This window comes from Camelina sativa, chromosome 17 (genome assembly GCF_030686135.1).
Source record: "Camelina sativa cultivar CO46 ecotype springtype chromosome 17, ASM3068613v1".
NCBI classification, from domain to species: Eukaryota; Viridiplantae; Streptophyta; class Magnoliopsida; order Brassicales; family Brassicaceae; genus Camelina; species Camelina sativa.
This window is the reverse complement of record NC_141896.1, coordinates 1,284,981-1,302,496: the sequence shown is the minus strand read 5'-3', so window position 1 is coordinate 1,302,496 and position 17,516 is coordinate 1,284,981. Positions and strand designations below refer to the sequence as shown.

The 17,516-nt window shown below is 36.0% G+C and overlaps 3 protein-coding genes, 4 non-coding genes and 2 pseudogenes across 11 annotated transcripts; 2 read left to right on the top strand and 7 right to left on the bottom strand.

Annotated features, from left to right (window-relative positions):
• Positions 1 to 1,341: 1,341 nt before the first annotated feature.
• Positions 1,342 to 2,859, top strand: LOC109129854 (NAC domain-containing protein 22-like). The gene is made up of 4 exons (XM_087495165.1): positions 1,342 to 1,827; positions 1,879 to 2,335; positions 2,531 to 2,575; positions 2,786 to 2,859. The coding sequence occupies exons 1-4, from the start codon at positions 1,342 to 1,344 to the stop codon at positions 2,857 to 2,859; spliced, it is 1,062 nt and encodes a 353-aa protein (XP_087351291.1).
• Positions 2,860 to 4,797: 1,938 nt separating this feature from the next.
• On the top strand, positions 4,798 to 6,584 carry LOC104759064 (coumaroyl-CoA:anthocyanidin 3-O-glucoside-6''-O-coumaroyltransferase 2 pseudogene; annotated as a pseudogene).
• Positions 6,585 to 6,693: 109 nt separating this feature from the next.
• LOC147923235 (small nucleolar RNA snoR97) lies at positions 6,694 to 6,806 on the bottom strand. The gene has a single exon (XR_015588026.1). It is a non-coding gene; the product is annotated as a small nucleolar RNA snoR97 (small nucleolar RNA).
• Positions 6,807 to 6,876: 70 nt separating this feature from the next.
• Positions 6,877 to 6,993, bottom strand: LOC147923234 (small nucleolar RNA Z278). The gene has a single exon (XR_015587958.1). It is a non-coding gene; the product is annotated as a small nucleolar RNA Z278 (small nucleolar RNA).
• A 36-nt stretch (positions 6,994 to 7,029) lies between these two features.
• LOC147923233 (small nucleolar RNA Z223) lies at positions 7,030 to 7,125 on the bottom strand. Its single transcript, XR_015588039.1, has one exon. It is a non-coding gene; the product is annotated as a small nucleolar RNA Z223 (small nucleolar RNA).
• A 59-nt stretch (positions 7,126 to 7,184) lies between these two features.
• Positions 7,185 to 7,283, bottom strand: LOC147923232 (small nucleolar RNA U36a; annotated as a pseudogene).
• Positions 7,284 to 7,333: 50 nt separating this feature from the next.
• LOC104754516 (small nucleolar RNA snoR134) lies at positions 7,334 to 7,476 on the bottom strand. Its single transcript, XR_762135.2, has one exon. It is a non-coding gene; the product is annotated as a small nucleolar RNA snoR134 (small nucleolar RNA).
• Positions 7,477 to 9,769: 2,293 nt separating this feature from the next.
• LOC104754515 (casein kinase 1-like protein 9) lies at positions 9,770 to 13,196 on the bottom strand. Of its 4 annotated transcripts, none has more exons than XM_010476723.3 (15): positions 13,014 to 13,125; positions 12,666 to 12,779; positions 12,518 to 12,558; positions 12,316 to 12,385; positions 12,067 to 12,215; positions 11,872 to 11,967; positions 11,686 to 11,756; positions 11,546 to 11,607; positions 11,389 to 11,452; positions 11,176 to 11,260; positions 10,956 to 11,082; positions 10,780 to 10,865; positions 10,614 to 10,686; positions 10,383 to 10,507; positions 9,770 to 10,291 (listed from the first exon to the last, which is right to left on the bottom strand). In XM_010476723.3, exons 2-15 carry the CDS (start codon positions 12,739 to 12,741, stop codon positions 9,989 to 9,991), a joined length of 1,428 nt encoding a protein of 475 aa, XP_010475025.2. In that variant the 5' UTR covers positions 12,742 to 12,779; positions 13,014 to 13,125; the 3' UTR covers positions 9,770 to 9,988. The 4 variants fall into 4 exon arrangements, with proteins under 4 accessions (XP_010475025.2, XP_087349738.1, XP_010475026.2 ...); XM_087493612.1 differs by having other exon boundaries at positions 10,614 to 10,662; XM_010476724.3 differs by having other exon boundaries at positions 10,614 to 10,662; positions 12,666 to 13,196.
• Positions 13,197 to 13,764: 568 nt separating this feature from the next.
• Positions 13,765 to 17,408, bottom strand: LOC104759063 (uncharacterized). Of its 2 annotated transcripts, XM_087493611.1 has the most exons (14): positions 17,266 to 17,375; positions 17,113 to 17,127; positions 16,588 to 16,887; positions 16,231 to 16,489; positions 15,894 to 16,135; positions 15,594 to 15,819; positions 15,393 to 15,472; positions 15,221 to 15,305; positions 14,978 to 15,112; positions 14,733 to 14,846; positions 14,582 to 14,629; positions 14,405 to 14,489; positions 14,242 to 14,298; positions 13,765 to 14,111 (listed from the first exon to the last, which is right to left on the bottom strand). In XM_087493611.1, the coding sequence occupies exons 3-14, from the start codon at positions 16,863 to 16,865 to the stop codon at positions 13,987 to 13,989; spliced, it is 1,734 nt and encodes a 577-aa protein (XP_087349737.1). In that variant the 5' UTR covers positions 16,866 to 16,887; positions 17,113 to 17,127; positions 17,266 to 17,375; the 3' UTR covers positions 13,765 to 13,986. The 2 variants fall into 2 exon arrangements, 1 of the variants encoding a protein (XP_087349737.1); XR_015585665.1 differs by having other exon boundaries at positions 15,571 to 15,819; positions 17,113 to 17,408.
• Positions 17,409 to 17,516: the final 108 nt, after the last annotated feature.

Below are 17,516 nucleotides of genomic sequence, written 5' to 3'. Positions count from 1 at the left end.
TTGACTGGTTGTGGAGGTTGGGGGGCACTTAAGAGAGAGAGAGAGAGAGCGTCTGATCAAATTAAACACTTCGAGTTTGTATTCACTTGCCCGGTGGGTTCATCAACACAACACGTTCCTTTATAAAACAAAGCAACTCATTTCCTCAAAGCTCAATCACATCACACCATGGCTCATCTTCAACCTCGTAACGTCATCGAGACCACTCACATCTCTCTCCCAAAAGGCACCGTTCCATCCACCACTCTTCCTCTCACCTTCTTCGATGCCCCATGGCTCAATCTACCACTCTCCGAGTTTCTCTTCTTCTTCTCTAACGCGTTCTTTATTCTTTGGTGTTTTTGCAACGTAACGATCATATAATAATCTGACCCTATCGGTTGTAAAATCGCCATCCTTCTTCTGTACATTGAGTAGAAGAGTGTGAGCACTCAGGAATCATCTGTCAGACGACGGATAAAGCTCCTTGGTGGTCTTGATATCATAAACATCTACCTTTTTATTTCCTCCGTTCTTATTAGTTCTGTTTCTAATAATAGTTTTGGTTGGCATTTACTCATGGATTTGCCTCCATACATGTATACGAATATAACAATGTTCATTCGGTTTCCTAGTCTTCATTAAATGTATGTTCATTTATAGCCCAACTGTTCATCAACCTCCCACCTAGACCATCGGGACCTGCTGTTTTCGCTATATAGTTCACTAGACAGGGACCAAAAAAAAAACAGAGCTTGCGTTGCGTGTAATTATATAACTAAATTAATAATTACTTTTTCCGAAAATAGTCTAAGAAATTTTTAAGAAAAGGAAAAGAAGCCAAGGTTTCGTTTCACTAACTTAATCCTTGTGTCAATCAGAAAAGGTTTTAGTTATATATAACAAATTAGAATGATATTAATATAGGATAATGCATAAAATAGTTCCTAGCTAGTAGATACGTCTAGAATCTATTCCGAGTTCAGAGTAACCCTTTTGGCCTCGTACGCGCGTGTATATTATTTGTTTAAAGCCCTATACTCTTCATGCATGCATGTATCTCATATCTTTCTTTTTTTCCTTTTTATCGACTTTAATCCTGATATCTTCTAGATTCTAACTTTATCTATGTACATATCTCAATTCTCAAATAATCAGATAATATCATTACAATGTTTGATTAATTCCACTAATTAATCACCGATGAAAAGAATTTCTATATAAGGCCCATAATGTGGTCTATAGATATATATCTATAGCAGCATCCTCCTACTTCAAAACTCGTTACAACAAAAGATTTGAGAGAGAAAGAAAAACTAACCTAGGAATTTATATACCTTAGGTCTAATTCGAATCCACGATATGGGGAAACCGTATCATCATCTGGTTGGATCACGTTTTGTTCCCAATGATCTAGGGCTGCTGAGGTATCACCTTCGCAGCATGGTGGAGAGGAAGCAGAGCAGTGTCGACATAACAACTATGGACGTCTACCAATCCGAGCCGTGGCTTCTTCCTCACGTAAGCAATCCTCTTTTCAAGAAGAAGGAATGGTACTACGTTTTTCCGAAGACTAAGACACCGAGCCGAAGTGTACTAGGAAGAGGAGGAAGCAAAGTTGGCTGTTGGAGAAGCGGCGTCAAGAAAATAGATATCAAGGACGGAAATAAAATCATTGGTTACAAGAAGTCTCTTACGTACCACACCATAGTGCATGGAGAAAAGAAGAAGACCGATTGGCTCATGACCGAGTATTCTCTTCACAAAGTTGGCGACGGCTTCCAAGATTTGGTCTTGTGTCTGATCCGAGACAAGACAAAGACGAAAGTGGACAAACGCATTAACCATGTTCCTCAAACTCAGACTCAGCCTCGGCCTCATTCGCAATATCAACTTCAGCCTCAGCCTCAGCCTCAGGTGGCGGCGGAGAACACCAACAACATCCTACCGAACCAATTAGTTCATAAAGAGGCTGTTTTTACCGGGTTTGCTGAGGAGCTTGAGACGATAATGCTAGAGGGACAAGAAGATCGTGAAGCTACTGAACAACAGCAAGAAGACGAGATACCCCAGATCCACGACAACAACAACAACGTCATGATGTCGAACCAACAAGTGCAAAAAGAAGCTGATTTAACCGGTTTTGCTGATGAACTTGAGACGATAATGCTAGAGGGACAAGAAGATCGTGACATTAATGAACAACAACAAGAAGAAGAGATACCGATGATTCCTCTGGCGCAGATCCACGAAAACAACAAGAACGTCATGATGTCGAATCAACAAGTGCAAGAAGAGGCGGCTGATCTAACCTGTTTTGCTGATGAGCTTGAGACGATAATGCTAGAGGGAGATGGTGACGACGCTACTGAACAAGTGCAAGAAGACGCTGGTTTAGCCTGTCTTTCTAATGAGCTTGATATGCTGATGCAACAACAACAGATATACGAAGAGACGCAGAGCGGCAACAATGAAGTGATACCGACTCCTCCTCCGATGCAAAACAACAACAACAACAAGAGCGACATCATAATGAGGCTAGGGGGACAAGAAGAACGTGAATTTACTCAGCAGCAACAAAAACAACTAGAAGAAGTGTTACCGATTCCTCCTCCGATGCACAACAACAACAACAACAACGACGACGTCATGATGAAGTGGAGGCAAGAATTGTCTGACATAGAAGAATTCCTGTTGAAAGATAACGAAGGTGAAGATGTCACCGAACAAGAAGAGCGATTTCAACTGCTGGTGCAACCGATTTATCAAGCTCAAGAATGGAGTCAACTCGTGGGTGATCAAGAAAATGATACGATGATGATTATAGACAATCCTAACAATGCCCAAGCGTTGGGGAATTTTGAGTTTATTGATGTGTAGCAACATAATCCCTCATCATGACTTTATTTTGTACAAATACATTGTTTTTTTTTTTTGGTTTTATTTTGTTTGCTACTTGTCCATTTATGGTATCTTTCTCTTTCCTACATGTTTTTATTCTTCATTATGATTGGTGCAATTTTGCTCATTCTATTATATTCTCTCTCAAATAAATTAGTTTCATTCAATTCTATTTTAATCCTTGTAATTCTATTTTAATTTTAGAAAAAAAAAAATCATCATAATAAACTGTAAGGATTACATTTGAATAAAGAAAATAACAAAATGAGTGACTTGTTAAGCATTTTAACATCTCTTTTGTAGTTTATTTCATATAGAATTTAAATTTATGTGATATTTTAGAAATGTAAATTTGAAACATACTTTGTACAAATACATTGCATGTTTAATGTGATTTGTAGCTAAGCAAATAAACTATTTTATATAATATATGTAATAGAGTATATTTAGATACCAAAATAAATTAGTGTTTGATGAAAAAATAAATAAATAAACTAATGTTATATAGAAAAGAAAAAATGATATTTTTTGATTTTTAATGCTTCCAACTATATGAAAATAGAGAGAGGGGAGTTTAGAAAAATTGGTGATTTCGGATTATTTTAATTAAAATATTTAAAATTATTTTTATTAAATGTTTATTATATACATTTAGAATAATTAATTATATGTAATATGTGTCCCATGCTGATTAAGTTTATAGATCCGGCACTGATGTTGAGCATATATATAGAAGAAGAAATACTAAATATAAATATGGTGTTATATTTTATTATGTAACTCGAGTGGTGGAGAAATAGTGAATTTTCCTGAAATATTGTATTCATGCCTTGAATCGATACGTGTGTTTCACCAGAACGATCTGTACCAAGAGTGGATGAGAAAAATATGGTATCTTGCTGAGCAGAAGAGAGAGCATCATGCTAAAGTGGTCGATCTGCAAAGGAAAATGATGGATCTTCAGAGTCAAATGATCGGTTAAAGAAGGGAGTACGATCTTTGTGATGCTGACATCAGGGAGTTAATCAAGGCTCAAACACCACATTTATCGCTGGACGATGTTTTATAGTAGATTTTTCCAAGTTTGCACCAGAAACATGTCCCCTTCTTTCATTCAACTCTAAGAACTGATCAGGTTGGCGGAAGAAAACAAAATGCAGCTATCGTTTATGTACTTTGCTCTACTAGTTTTCATTTCTGCCTTGGAAAAAAAGTGTGTGGAGGTGTATAAACAATTTCACTAAAATGCAAATAACAGGGTTCAGCCTTACATTTAATTGAAAAAAAAAAAAAAAATCTTCGGCGAGATGTAGGCTTTCCACCTTAAAGGCCTGAACTCGTTAAAGTCTTTGTGTGTTTTTTAATTTATTTATTACGTTTATGCATTTCCTCTCATTAATTAATTATATACTGGTGCAACAAATTTATCAAGCTCAAGAACGGAGTCAACTCGTGGGTGATCAAGAAGATGATATGATGATGATGATAGACAATCCTAACAATGCCCAAGCGTTGGGGGAATTATGAGTTTATTGATCTAGCAAGCGGGTAAAAGATGTGATCGACGTTGAGGATATATAGGAGAATAAAAACAGATTAATGTAAATAAATGCAAGTGAGATATGATTATTATACGTAGCATTATGTTTGATTAAAAACATTTTCATTGGGCCTTTATTATGTTTTTTATTGGGCCTTAAATTTTTCAGTATTTTACATTTTTTACCTTGAAAAAACAAATACATATACACAATTAAAATTTCATACCGTAATTTCGTACTATATTGCATGCAATTATATATATTTTCAAATTTAATTATCTGCAGTTTTTTTGTTCTTACAATTCAACTGTGCTTTATATATCTGGAAAAACAAATTAAAAACTGTACCTTATGATATGAAATTTTAATTGTGTACATGATTTTGTTTTTTCAAGGTAATAATGTAAAATACTGAACAATTAAAGGCCCAATAAGAAAGGCCCAATAAAAATGTTTTTTTTTATCAAACATAATGGTGGTTGACTGGTTGTGGAGGTTGGGGGCAAATGAGAGAGAGAGAGCGTCTGATCAAATTTAAACACTTCAGGTTTGTATGTACTTTCTTCACTTGCCTGGTGGGTTCAATACAATACAACACGTTCCTTTATAAAAACAAAGCAACTCATTTCCTCAAAGCTCAATCACATAACACCATGGCTCATCTTCAACCTCCTAACATCATCGAGACCACTCACATCTCTCCCCAAAAGGCACCGTTCCATCAACCACTCTTCCTCAGTTCCTCTCACCTTCTTTGATGCCCCATGGCTCAATCTACCACTCTCCGAGTTTCTCTTCTTATTCTCTTACCAAAACTCAACTGAGTGTTTCCTCAAAGACTTTTTAACTTACCTCAAACAATCACTCTCCATTACCCTCCAACATTTCTTCCCTTACGCCGGTTAACTAATCATCCCGACTCGTCCCGACCCTCCCTACTTACGCTACAACGATGGTGAAGACTCTCTTCTTCTCATTGTTGCAGAGTCCACTGGAACAGCTGATTTCAATGATTTGAAAGCCGATTCTGCTAAAGATATCAGAGTGTTGCATGGCGTCATGCCAAAGCTACCTCCTCCTCACGACTCCCCCGAAGGAATTCTGATGCGGCCAACAAGCGTGATGCAAGTCACCATCTTCCCTGGAGCCGGAATCTGTATAGGCAACTCAGTTACTCATGTTGTAGCAGATGGAGTCACCTTCACTGATTTCATGAAGTATTGGATGACATTGACCAAATCAAAGGGCAAATATCCAGCTGCCACGCTTCTTCTACCCTCTCCGCCTGATCACAGCTGCAGAAACATTATCAAGGACCCAGGCGAGGTAGCTAAAGGACACTTTGGAGAGGTTTTGGGGGTCAGAGCTACTTTTACAATGAGCCGCAAACAGATAGAAAATCTCAAGCATTGGGTTACAGAGTAGTCTGAGAATCAGTCTCCTGTTTCTACCTTCGTGGTGTATCTAGCTTTCACTTGGGTGAGCTTGATAAAGACGCTTACTGAAGCCAGTGGAAAGGATGGACACAAAGACGAAGTCTTTCACTTGATGATTAATGTGGATTGCAGGAATCGTCTCAAGTATGCAGAAGCAGAACCAATACCGCAAACATACTTTCTCAACTGCATGGCTCCAGGTATCGTATCAGTCAAGAAACGAGATTTGCTAGGACACAAAGGCGTTTTGGCTGCTTCGGATGCACTAACAGCGAGAATCAGGGATATGCTATCAAATGATCTGTTGAAAACAGCCCCAAGTTGGGGACAAGGAGTACGCAAATGGGCAATGTCCCGTTTTCAAACATCAGTAGCAGGAGCTCCAAAACTGAGAATGTATGATATGGATTTTGGGTCAGGAAAGCCCTGCAAAATGGATATAGCAAACATAGAAACAGGAGGTTCAATTGCATTGGCAGAGTCCAGAGACGGCAGTAATGGAAATGAGATTGGAATAGCATTGGAGAAGAAAACAATGGATGCCTTTGCTATGATTCTACAAGAGGGGATCAAGAAATTTAAAACATAGCACAATTCCCATTCTTCACCAACAACTTGTTCACCAATCTTAATTTCCCTGGAATCATAATATATCATTGCCAACCTTTCTCATTTACAAGAACTTGTAATTCAATTTCTATAGGTCTCTCATGAGATATCCATTCCACCAAAGCCGTTCATTAACCAAGTCATTCAATTACAATCTAATGAATAAAGGCAACATCATACTCGGACAGAGCAAAACAAAAACTCGGGTTAATTATGGAAGAAGATGATAATGTAGTGAACTTGTTTAACTCCTAGTCTCATGGTTATAAAGATGAGACGAAGCTGATGAGAACACTGAAAATATATGAGTTTTTTCAGACTACAGGCACTATGAAACAAGTGCAAGTGTATAGTTTAAACTCAAATAGATTTAATTACTAATGAAAACATAAACATAAAGTAATGAAGAAGCCTCAGTAAAACCCAAAGAAATCATAGAAATTGCAGTTTCTGCCAAGGGGTTCTCCCTGAAAACAGGGTCTCAGCTCCACTGCACCTCGTAAAGATTGGATTATATCATCATCGACAATTCAAAAACAAACACTTTGTAAAAAGAAACACTAATAAAGGCTCAGATAGGAATACAGCTTTTTCAATCAGGAATAATCTGAAGCAGAACTGGCGTATCAAGCTGTTACGATCAATCATCACTGCCCAATCAAACAAATAAACGAAAAGAACAAAACTTTAAAGACAAGGAAACAAGAGAACTCTACTAAGGCTCATATTAAGAAATTCAACCATGTATTTTACCGTATATGCTTCATTGACCTAAAAAAGCATCTCAGAAGCGCGGGTAAGTTTATAATCATCGCCCATTAACAAAAACACTAAACAAACAACATTGCTACCATTAAACAGATATACGGATATAGCCGCTTTTTTGACACAGAAGAGCCTAAGGAATAAGGCGAATCTGCAACACAAACGGCCAAAAACAAATCTCGCAGGAGCTTTGGGGCATACTTCCTCATCTCTTGTTATCAGATTAGCCCGGGAGGCTCCTGCTAACAACCTTAAAATACTCTAATATAACCCTAAGAGATTGAACAAGACAATAATTCTAAAGATCTATGAACCGTACGAAAAAGAACAATGAAGAAGATGATCTTATATAGCTAGCGGCTGGTCTAAAACCCTAGCCCTAATAAGTCTCTATACCACAAAGACCAATTTGCCCCCATTAGTTTATTGCTGTTCCCATTCATTTTAACCGGCCCAACTTAATAAAATAAGCCCACAGTATTTGGTTCTCCAAAACACAACGTAGTAGTTAGTAATTCTAATGGGAAAAGGCCTATTTCATACCCGTATCCACTCCGAAAGTGCGAATTGCTACCTGTACAAATAAGGAGTGCCAATTTATATATGTACCCTAAGACATTTTAAATTTCATACCTATACTCACAAAATTGAGCCAATTTCACAGTCCACGTTAACGGAATTAAGTCAACCGTTAGAGATGCTGACTCAGAGTCCACGTAAAATGCAAAACGACGTCGTTTTATTTTCTTCGAAAAAAATTTTTGGAATAACCACACACTAGAGGTTCGAACCCATGACCTCTTCTGTATTTAGCATAGGACTTAACCAGTTTATCCCACAACAATTCTTGAAAGAAACATACAAACTTATTAATATAAACCTAAGGTAGCATCCATCGAAATTGAAAAAAATTGTGGAAATCCCCACTGCCACGGGTAGAACCCAGGTACTCAGATACAAACAGCATAGCACTTAACCAACTGATCCCACAACAATACTCGGTAATAACACACAACTTTATCTTTATAAACCTATAAGGTATCTAAGTCCCAATTAAATGAATTTGAATTGGGGAAAAAATAAAAATCCTAGGGTTCTTCTTCTATCAAATATAACTGATAAATTTATATTTAAATTATAAATTTATAATTTATAACTGAGAATTAAATAGAATTTATAAATTAAGTATAATTGAGAATATATTTATAAATTTATAAATTATCAGTTAAATGAAATGTTTAAAGTTTAAGGTTTAAGGTTTATAAATATTTCATTTAATTTTTAATTATAAATTAATTTAATTTAAATATAAATATATTCTCAGTTATATTTAATTTATAAATTTATATTTAATTCTCAGTTATAAATTGTAAATTTATAAATTTAACAGTTATACAAATTTATCTTTATATTCTCAGTTATATTTAATTTATATTAAATTTATAATTTATAACTGAGAATTATTTATAAATTTATAATTTATAATTTCATTTAATCAAATTTATAAATTTAATTTATAAATTTAAATTTATAAATATATTTTCAGTTATATTTAATTTATAAATTTATATATAATTCTCATTTATAAATTATAAATTTATAATTTAAATATAAATTTATAAATTTATCAGTTATATTTGAGAGAAGAAGAAGAATCCTAGGATTTTTATTTTTCCCCCAATTCAAATTCATTTAATTGGGACTTAGATACCTTATAGGTTTATAAAGATAAAGTTGTGTATTATTACTGAGGATTGTCGTGGGATCAGTTGGTTAAGTCCTATGCTGTTTGTATCTGAGTACATGGGTTCGACCCGCGGCAGTGAGGATTTCCACAATTTTTTTCGATTTCGATGGATGCTACCTTAGGTTTATATTAATAAGTTTGTTGGTTTCTATCGAGAATTGTTGTGGGATAAACTGGTTAAGTTCTATGCTAAATACAGAAGAGGTTGTGGGTTCGAACCTCTAGTGTGTGGTTATTCCATAATTTTTTTTCAAAGAAAACAACGTTGTTTTTGCATTTTCGATGGCAGTCAATACACACGTGGACTCTGAGTCAGCATCTCTAACGGTTGACTTAATTCCGTTAACGTGGACTGTGAAATTGGCTCAATTTTGTGAGTATAGGTATGAAATTTGAAATGTCTTAGGGTACATGTATAAATTGGCCCTCCTTATTTGTACAGTTAGCAATTCGCACTTTCGGAGTGTGTACGGGTATGAAATGGCCCATCTCTAACGGTTGACTTAATTCCGTTAACGTGGACTGTGAAATTGGCTCAATTTTGTGAGTATAGGTATGAAATTTGAAATGTCTTAGGGTACATGTATAAATTGGCCCTCCTTATTTGTACAGTTAGCAATTCGCACTTTCGGAGTGTGTACGGGTATGAAATGGCCCTTTTCCCTAATTCTAATATTACTCGGATTCAAACTCGAGAAAACAAAATTCTCCATGTAGTTCTCTGTTTACATGGTACTAATCTCTTTGTATATGTTTTGAGATCAGTTTAAAAAACTTGTAAATTTCACCGGTTTACATAACTCTCTCTCTCTCTTTCCTCCTTTAAATGTCCTCTAAAACTGTTTTTTTTACATATACATAAAGAAATTATATAGCAGCGTATATGAAACATGGCCGTATGTGTATATTCTTAACTCAGATTCTCTCTTACGATTATGTGTGTTTCGTTTCGTTTGTTCGTATGTATAATGGACTTTTTTGCTTCTTTTCTTTTTTGTGTTTGTCGGGTCTCATTTTCGGAGAGAGAGAAGCTCGAAGCTCCTCCTCAATGGATCTTCCAGAGTGTTTCTAGCAGCACGAGAAAAGGTCGAAGTCTTGGATTCATTTCCTGATTGGATTCTCTGGCTTGTCGATGATGCACGGTTACTTCCTCCTGTTCCCACTCCGCCACTTGAAGTGACCAGACGGCTAGATGATCGACTCATATCGCTCGGTCCACCAGTAGAACTTGGACGAGAACTTGAAGCAATTGCTCTCCTTGATGAGCTTCCGTATCTCGAGGAACTACGTAATCTTTCCGAGTCTCCACCATGCTGTGATAGTATTACAGTTGAGTCAATCTAGCGATGGATGGCATACTCTTAGGAGTCTGATCAAACCAAAAAAAAAAAAACAGATTTTTACCGAACGCTTGGACAAAGGTCCATCATCGGAGTTTCTCGAGCGATCACGCGGAGTAGAAGTTGTCATATGCCTTCTAGAGAAAGCCTCAACCGCACCTGAGAAACGGTTCTCTCGGATTTCCTTTCCTGCAAAATTTCAAAAGAAATAGTAACAAACAACTCAACTAAGCGCGGGAATTTGGTTTGAGATTTCACAAAAAGAAAAAGAAAAAAAACAGAGTGGGAAACTTACCAGGAGTCCTCTCTTGTTTCTCGAGAGAAGGTCCTGCAGCAGTTAGCCCCTGTTTTGCACTTGTTTGATGATTCTTAAACAAATATAAAATATAGTTTACATCTCTCTATGCTTGAAATAGAGAGAAAAACTCAAGAACCAACAGAGAAAGCAGAGTGAATTATACCCGTGTCCGTGGACTAGAACCAGAGCTGGAACCGATTTGAGGATACTTAAGAACTGTCCAGTCGAATACATAGTCAAACTGATAACCTGCCATTAAGAAAGAAACTAAGAAGTTGAAATCCAGAGACAAAAACTATATGTATGCTTGAATGAATAAGAAATATATGCGATATGAACCTTCTCGAATAAACAAGTCCCGGAATAGCCTCTTAAGGTAAGAGTAATCAGGTTTGTCCTCAAACCGTAGAGACCGGCAGTAACGGAAATACGAAACAAACTCAGTCGGTTGATTTTTACACAATACCTGTTCTTCACATCAATGCTTAAGTCATCAAAGCTAAAAAATACTAATCACAATTCACAATACCCTGAAGCTAAATGTTGGATTTTTCAATACCTCTATAGGAGTTGCTACTTTTTTCTCACTAATTCTGTCATACTTCTGCTTCTTTGTCTCAGCTTTTAATCCTTGCCAGGGTAAGCTGAATGAAATAATATAATGGAGAAAACTATTTCAACATTCGTTGGAAAGGGGTACCAAAACTGAGAATGAAGATCACAGAAGAGAAAGTCTAAAGATCGGTATGGAGGAAGCTGTAGAAAGTCTTACCTCCCTTTAAGGAAATACATAAGCACATAACCAAGAGACTCCAAATCATCCCTTCGACTTTGTTCTTTAGAGACACCAGCAAGAGATATTTCTTTATCAGATTCGAATACAAAAAGTTTGGAAATCTAAATCTTATAGGAATAAGAGAAATGCTTACCAACTCCAAGGTGAGTGTTCACACTTGCATACCGAGCTGTCCCAGTGAGGTTTTTGTTTTCTCTGCCCCCAAAGTTTGATATTAACTTTTCAGCTACATATCAAATATCAGTCAGGACAGGGAAAAGGAATAACCTTTACCTGTACGGAATGTGGCTGTGGGTCAGAAGGTCTCTGTATTTCTTCCCCAGACCAAAGTCGATGATATACACCTGAAAGTACAGAAATAATCAAGAATTTCAGAAGTTAAACCATCAGGACGTTCAAACTTTGCTTCTAAGAAGTTCATATTAAAGAGGCAGTCACACTATTTTTACGAGATGGGACCTGATTTGCTTTGCGCCCAAGGCCCATTAAAAAGTTGTCGGGTTTAATATCACGGTGAAGGAAGCCTCTAGAATGCATAAACTCGACTCTGTTAATCTGAAACCATTTGAAAGGTAACAACATTAAAAACAGTTCTCGGTTATGGATGAAGACATGTTATTCAAACCAAAAGAAAAAATGGAAGATACTACTGACGAGCTGATCGGCAAGCATGAGAACGGTTTTCAAAGAAAGTTTTCTGTTACAGTAGTTAAACAAGTCTTCAAGACTAGGACCTAGAAGGTCAATAACCATAACATTGTACTCCCCTTCAACTCCATACCACTTGAGGTTAGGAACACCAGCTTGAACAAAAGAAAAAAAAAAAAACAAACAATTTTTGAGGATGAAATAAAATTGGAACAAGAATATAAACATTGTTGAGATGAAGAAGGGGAGACTTACTTCCTCCTTGAAGCAGCATATACAACTTGGACTCATAGTGGAGTTGGGGATGCTTAGTTTTCACAGATTCCTGAGAATGGAATTGAGAAACAAGCAGAAGAATAAAAATACCAACAAAGCAAAATCAAATGGGCTAGAAGAAAGTCACAAATGACATTAATAGTGTCCACAAAAGTCTAGCAGTTGTAAATACAAAGCTTACCAGCTTGACAGCAACTTCTTCTCCGGTTTGCACATTTACACCTGCAGAAAAGGTGATCAAACAAGAACAAGATAAAAACCTGAAATATTTACATAGAAGGAGTTGAGAGTAAAAATCCTGATGATTGTTTGATGTAGTAGAGAGTTACCAAGATAAAGCTCTCCAAATGAACCGCTACCAATTTTTCTCCCAAGTTTAAATTTTCCACCAATGACAAGATCCATATTGTTTGTTGTTCTTCTCCAACAAAACAATCAAATCTCTAAACCAAACCAAAAAACAAAAACCAAACTTTTCAAACACAAAAAATCGAACAAACCCTTTTGTTTTTCAAAACTCGCCTTCCAATCAGATTCTCGACTTCGACGACACCCAAAGCAAAGAAAAAAAAAGGAAACTTTCATAAAAGATTTCAAAAAACAAACGAAATCAAAAACAAGGGCCAGCAAAGACAAAAGCCCACATGGGAGGGGGGAAATCAGACATAGAAACGAACCACGAAAACGATGAATCACGGAACCGTCTTCTTCTTCTTTTGCCTTACCAATTGACAGTTCATCATAATCTCAGGGTCCCCTCTCCCCCCACCCGATTGTCAATTTTTAGCCAATCCCTCCCTCCCTCCCTCCCTCCCTCCCTTGTACTTTCTTTGGTTGGATAAGAAATCGAAATAACTCCCACATTCATTCATTCACACACACATTAAAAAAATGTGTAGACCCAAAAATGTCGACTTCTTTCTGTTTTGAACAATAATAAGAGAGAAGACATACGAAAGAAGTTAGTAATACCTAAAGAATCGTAAAGATACGATTTTTTTTTTTCGGGATGTTGACATTTGTCCGTTTGTCTTCTTTCTTTTTTCTGTTTCCTCCTCACTCATTATAGTTTATGACAGATTTGTTTATTATGACATACCATGTGAATTATCTATCTATCTAATCTGTAACAAGTTTTTTTTTGTTAAAGAAATCTGTAACAAGTTACAAATAGGCATTCCAATTTAATGTTCTTTCGTATATAAATTTGCGATACTCAATTTGGGCACAACAAGTCAACAACAACTGCATGCCCCATATGTGTTGTCGTTACATGGATTTCAAAGCCTTTTGTTTTTCTAATCAGGAAAAAAAATATCAGTCTCAAGCGAACAAATCTACCAGACGTGGACAAAACAATATCATAACTCATTTGTTTCTTATTAGATTTTTTTTTTTTGGTATAAAACATATAGTTTGCTTCTCAAATTAAGTGGAATTGAAAACATTTGTTATCTATTACTGTTTTTTTCACTTTCTTTTTCCTACCACCTATATATGTGATTACATTATAATACTCAATGTATTGCAATTTACAAATTAGGATTAACGAAAAAATATATATATAGAAGATATAAAAGAAAAGAAGAATAGTTTTATTCTATGTATTCGGCATTTGTCTCCAACTCGATTCGGTTTACTTTAGTTTAATTACTCAGACTCCGGACGTCTCAGGTTGGGTTCCACTCCACGAGGCGTCGGATTTGAGAAGCTCCGGTTAATGGTCTGTTGCTCCGAACCACCTGACGACGACGACGACTCCTCCGACTCGCTCTCTGTAATTATATGATATTGTTACAAACATTTTATTATATATTATGAATACACAAGGATATGATCATATGAAAGAGAACTATAACGTTTTAGCTAGCTTTGCATAGAATAATGAGAGATTATTTCACGTACCGAATAGTGACTTAACCGATGGTCTCTTCGGTTTTGTCTCTTTCCTTTTTAGTTCGGCTGGAGTACATATGTAAACCGGAATGTTGGAGTTTTGTTGCTCATACCGAATTATCTAAAAAGCACTTACTATATATACACTTAGAAAGGATGAAGATAAAATTACCTACACCAGGGACTTGATAATCGTTGACGATTTCAAAGTTTTTGTATGTGTAACCGACAAAATTTATGTCTTTTGAAGATAACATCTAGTAGATCAACAACATAAAGGGAAAGAGTGTGAATCAAGTTACAAAAATTTGGCTGTACGTAGTAGAAAAAGGTAATTAACTCGACTTACTTTTCTCCATGGCCCTGTTCTAGAGGGTGCTTGAGTTTGATTATCTTCCTAAACATTCATTCAAATAAATTAAATATCAAGGAAATTGATATATACAGCAATTAGGAGGAATTAGCTAGCTAAAAATATTGTGGAAAGATATAAATTAAACCTCATCGAACTTCTCAAAGTTTTGAGTATCCAAATCGTCGTTGACCTCGGGAATAAACGCAGCTTCCATTTGGTAAATCTTTTCCCATTCTACACCTTCGAACCAAGGATGTGCCTGCATGTGACATCTTGTGTATTGGATCAACTCGACTTATGAAATTTATGGGTTAAAAACTTCAACTTTAACTATTGTAAATTTTTACTACAGAAGAAAAAAAAAAAAAAAAAAAAAAAAAAAAAAGATACCTTGATTTGGGAGGCACCAGTAGTAGAGCCTAATCGTTCGTTAACGCTACACAAAAGCTTACCAATAAGATCCCTTGCCGCTCGTGATAGCCTTGCTTCTTCAGGAAACTTCAAATGTGTCTTCCAATTCACTATCTGTTTTTTACATGTATACATTATACTGTAGCTTATGAATACATTAAGTTCATTAAAAATAAAAATAAGGTCAAATAGTAATTATTTTTTAAACAAAATTATGTGAACCTTTCTACAAGTAGACATTGGGTCGTCGGCGTAAAAGGGTGGATACCCAACAAGCATCTCGTACATTATAGCTCCAAGTGACCACCTGAATGATTATTTATAACTTAATTTGTAAATGACTTTGAATGTATTTCTTGTTAACAAATAAAAAGGAGACAAGTATGTACGGTACCAATCACATTCCATGCCGTATCCTTTCTTTAACAAGACTTCAGGTGCAATGTAGTCTGGTGTACCAACGGTTGAGTAAGCCTGTAAGTGTTACACATTACCAACAACAACTCCTTCAAATTAAAGATATATTTTGATATAGAAAACAAGTTATAAATCGAAACTGAAATTAACCATACTAATCCGTCGGAGTGTTACATACAAGCATTCTTCGATTCTTCTGCCAATGTTGCAATTGTTCTTGCTGCGAACGTCTAGGAGCGGTTGACGCACTCTCTTCCTTCTCTGAACCTCCTCCGCTACCCGAATTGCCTACCAAGAAATCTTCTCCTTCAATAACACTACAATCCAATGGCTTACATAGTCCAAAATCAGACAACCTCAAATGTCCATGTCTATCAAGCAACAAGTTATCTGGTTTTATGTCCCTGCAACAACAAAAAAAACATCTCAACATTGTGATCAGTAATGACGACTAATTAATTAATAAGATCCGGCCAACCTGTGGATATAGTTGCGTTTATGGATAGATTCGATAGCCAAAACAGCTTCAGCGACATAGAACCTAGCTTCATCTTCACTTAAAGTGTCTTTCCTCATCAGAAGTGTCATCATATCGCCTCCGGGCAAATACTCCATGATCAGGTAAAGATACTCGTTGTCTTGAAAAGAACAATAAAGCTTCACTATACAGTAACTGTCTACTTCTGCCAATAGATTCCTCTCTGCTCTTACATGCTCTACCTAACAGAGAAAATTTTCAAAACTTTACAATAAAAACTCAGTAAAACACAAAAAAAAGAGGTCATGTCATGTGGAGTTATATTATATAATGGAACCTGGCCTCGGCGAAGCATTTCTGATTTCTTGAGTTTCTTCATAGCAAAAACGTGACCTGTGTTCTTCTCTCTAACAACTCGAACCTCTCCGAAAGCACCTTTACCGATCATAGTTAGGAGTTCGAAATCATCAGCACCCATTTTATGCCTTTGGAGTCTCATGTACTCTGTTTCTTTCTTCTCAAGAAACTTTATAAGATTGGTTTGATCTTCTTCACATACATCTGCATCTGCTAGCTTCTTCTCTAGCGTTGTTCGTCTACCAAAGTTAAAACGTTATCCACATGAAGAATCCAATATTTCTTAACAGAGAAAAATAGCGTAAACTTAGCGCTCAGTTATAAAAGGAATATATACCTTTCTTTCCTCTCGTTGAGGTTCTTCATCTGTTCCTTATAATGATTCTCGATGTATTGCTTCGCTGCAGCAACTTTTTGTTTGGTTGTATTAGAGAGTGCTTCTCCTCCGTCTCCGCCTAGTGGTGGAAGTTTCGACGTCGTTTCTGTTTCGTCTCCTCCGTCGGGAACGGTGGTTTCTGTGCCGCCACCGTCGCAAGTACTTCCGGAGAACATATCTTTTTTACGGGGCTTCTCTCGTGGTTGAAACTTGTGAAACCAACTTCTTGCAGAATCCATATTTCTTCTTAAATTCTCTAATCTAAAAGAAAAAAAAAGTCAAACCCTAAGATTCAAACCCTAAAAAGATAGATAATCGAAACTAAAACGGATTAAAAGAAAAAAGAAAATAATAATTAAGTACTCGTTGTATTTAAAAAAAAGATAGAATTTAATGGAACCCTAGATTGAAAGTTATTTCCCAGAAGAATATATTACTAGGAATTAGGAAATAAGATTAGATGGTTAGAGAAAATATTGAACGTACCTGATGAGTTCATATCTGAAAAAAAAATCAGATAGAAGCGGAAAGATCGGAGAATAAGATACGGTTGCCTGATCCGATATTTATCGGAAAAACAAAAACAGAAAATGGGAGAAAGAAAGTGGAATGATGAAAAAACAGAAAATGTCGGGTTACCGTAGAACTTTGAAAGCGATTCGATCATATATAGAGGAGGTCTCGATGATATTCTTTTTTATATTTTTGGTTTTCTTGATTTTCTACTTTCTTTTTTAGCAGTTTTTTTTTTTGTTTTTTTTTGTATATTATAAATTATAATTAGTTGTATAGGGAATTGTTTACAATTTAATTTATACTTGTGATGTTGACTATAGACATTTAAGTTTAGTGGTTGTCTCTACTCTCTGCGCACTAGTTTCTCATTTTCA

Excerpts from the sequence above, each read along its gene's own strand:
- LOC104759063 (XM_087493611.1), bottom strand. The coding sequence starts at position 16,865 with ATGGATTCTGCAAGAAGTTGGTTTCACAAGTTTCAACCACGAGAGAAG. Across the intron at positions 14,847-14,977 it reads CTGGTGCCTCCCAAATCAAG|GCACATCCTTGGTTCGAAGG; the intron begins GTATCTTTTTTT and ends TGTCACATGCAG. Across the intron at positions 14,630-14,732 it reads ACTTTGAGAAGTTCGATGAG|GAAGATAATCAAACTCAAGC; the intron begins GTTTAATTTATA and ends ATGAATGTTTAG.
- LOC109129854 (XM_087495165.1), top strand. The coding sequence starts at position 1,342 with ATGGGGAAACCGTATCATCATCTGGTTGGATCACGTTTTGTTCCCAAT. Across the intron at positions 1,828-1,878 it reads TGGACAAACGCATTAACCAT|CCTCAGCCTCAGCCTCAGGT; the intron begins GTTCCTCAAACT and ends TATCAACTTCAG. Across the intron at positions 2,576-2,785 it reads ACAAAAACAACTAGAAGAAG|ATGATACGATGATGATTATA; the intron begins TGTTACCGATTC and ends GTGATCAAGAAA.
- LOC104754515 (XM_010476722.3), bottom strand. The coding sequence starts at position 12,741 with ATGGATCTTGTCATTGGTGGAAAATTTAAACTTGGGAGAAAAATTGGT. Across the intron at positions 12,559-12,665 it reads ATTTGGAGAGCTTTATCTTG|GTGTAAATGTGCAAACCGGA; the intron begins GTAACTCTCTAC and ends CCTTTTCTGCAG. Across the intron at positions 11,083-11,175 it reads AAGTAGCAACTCCTATAGAG|GTATTGTGTAAAAATCAACC; the intron begins GTATTGAAAAAT and ends TGTGAAGAACAG.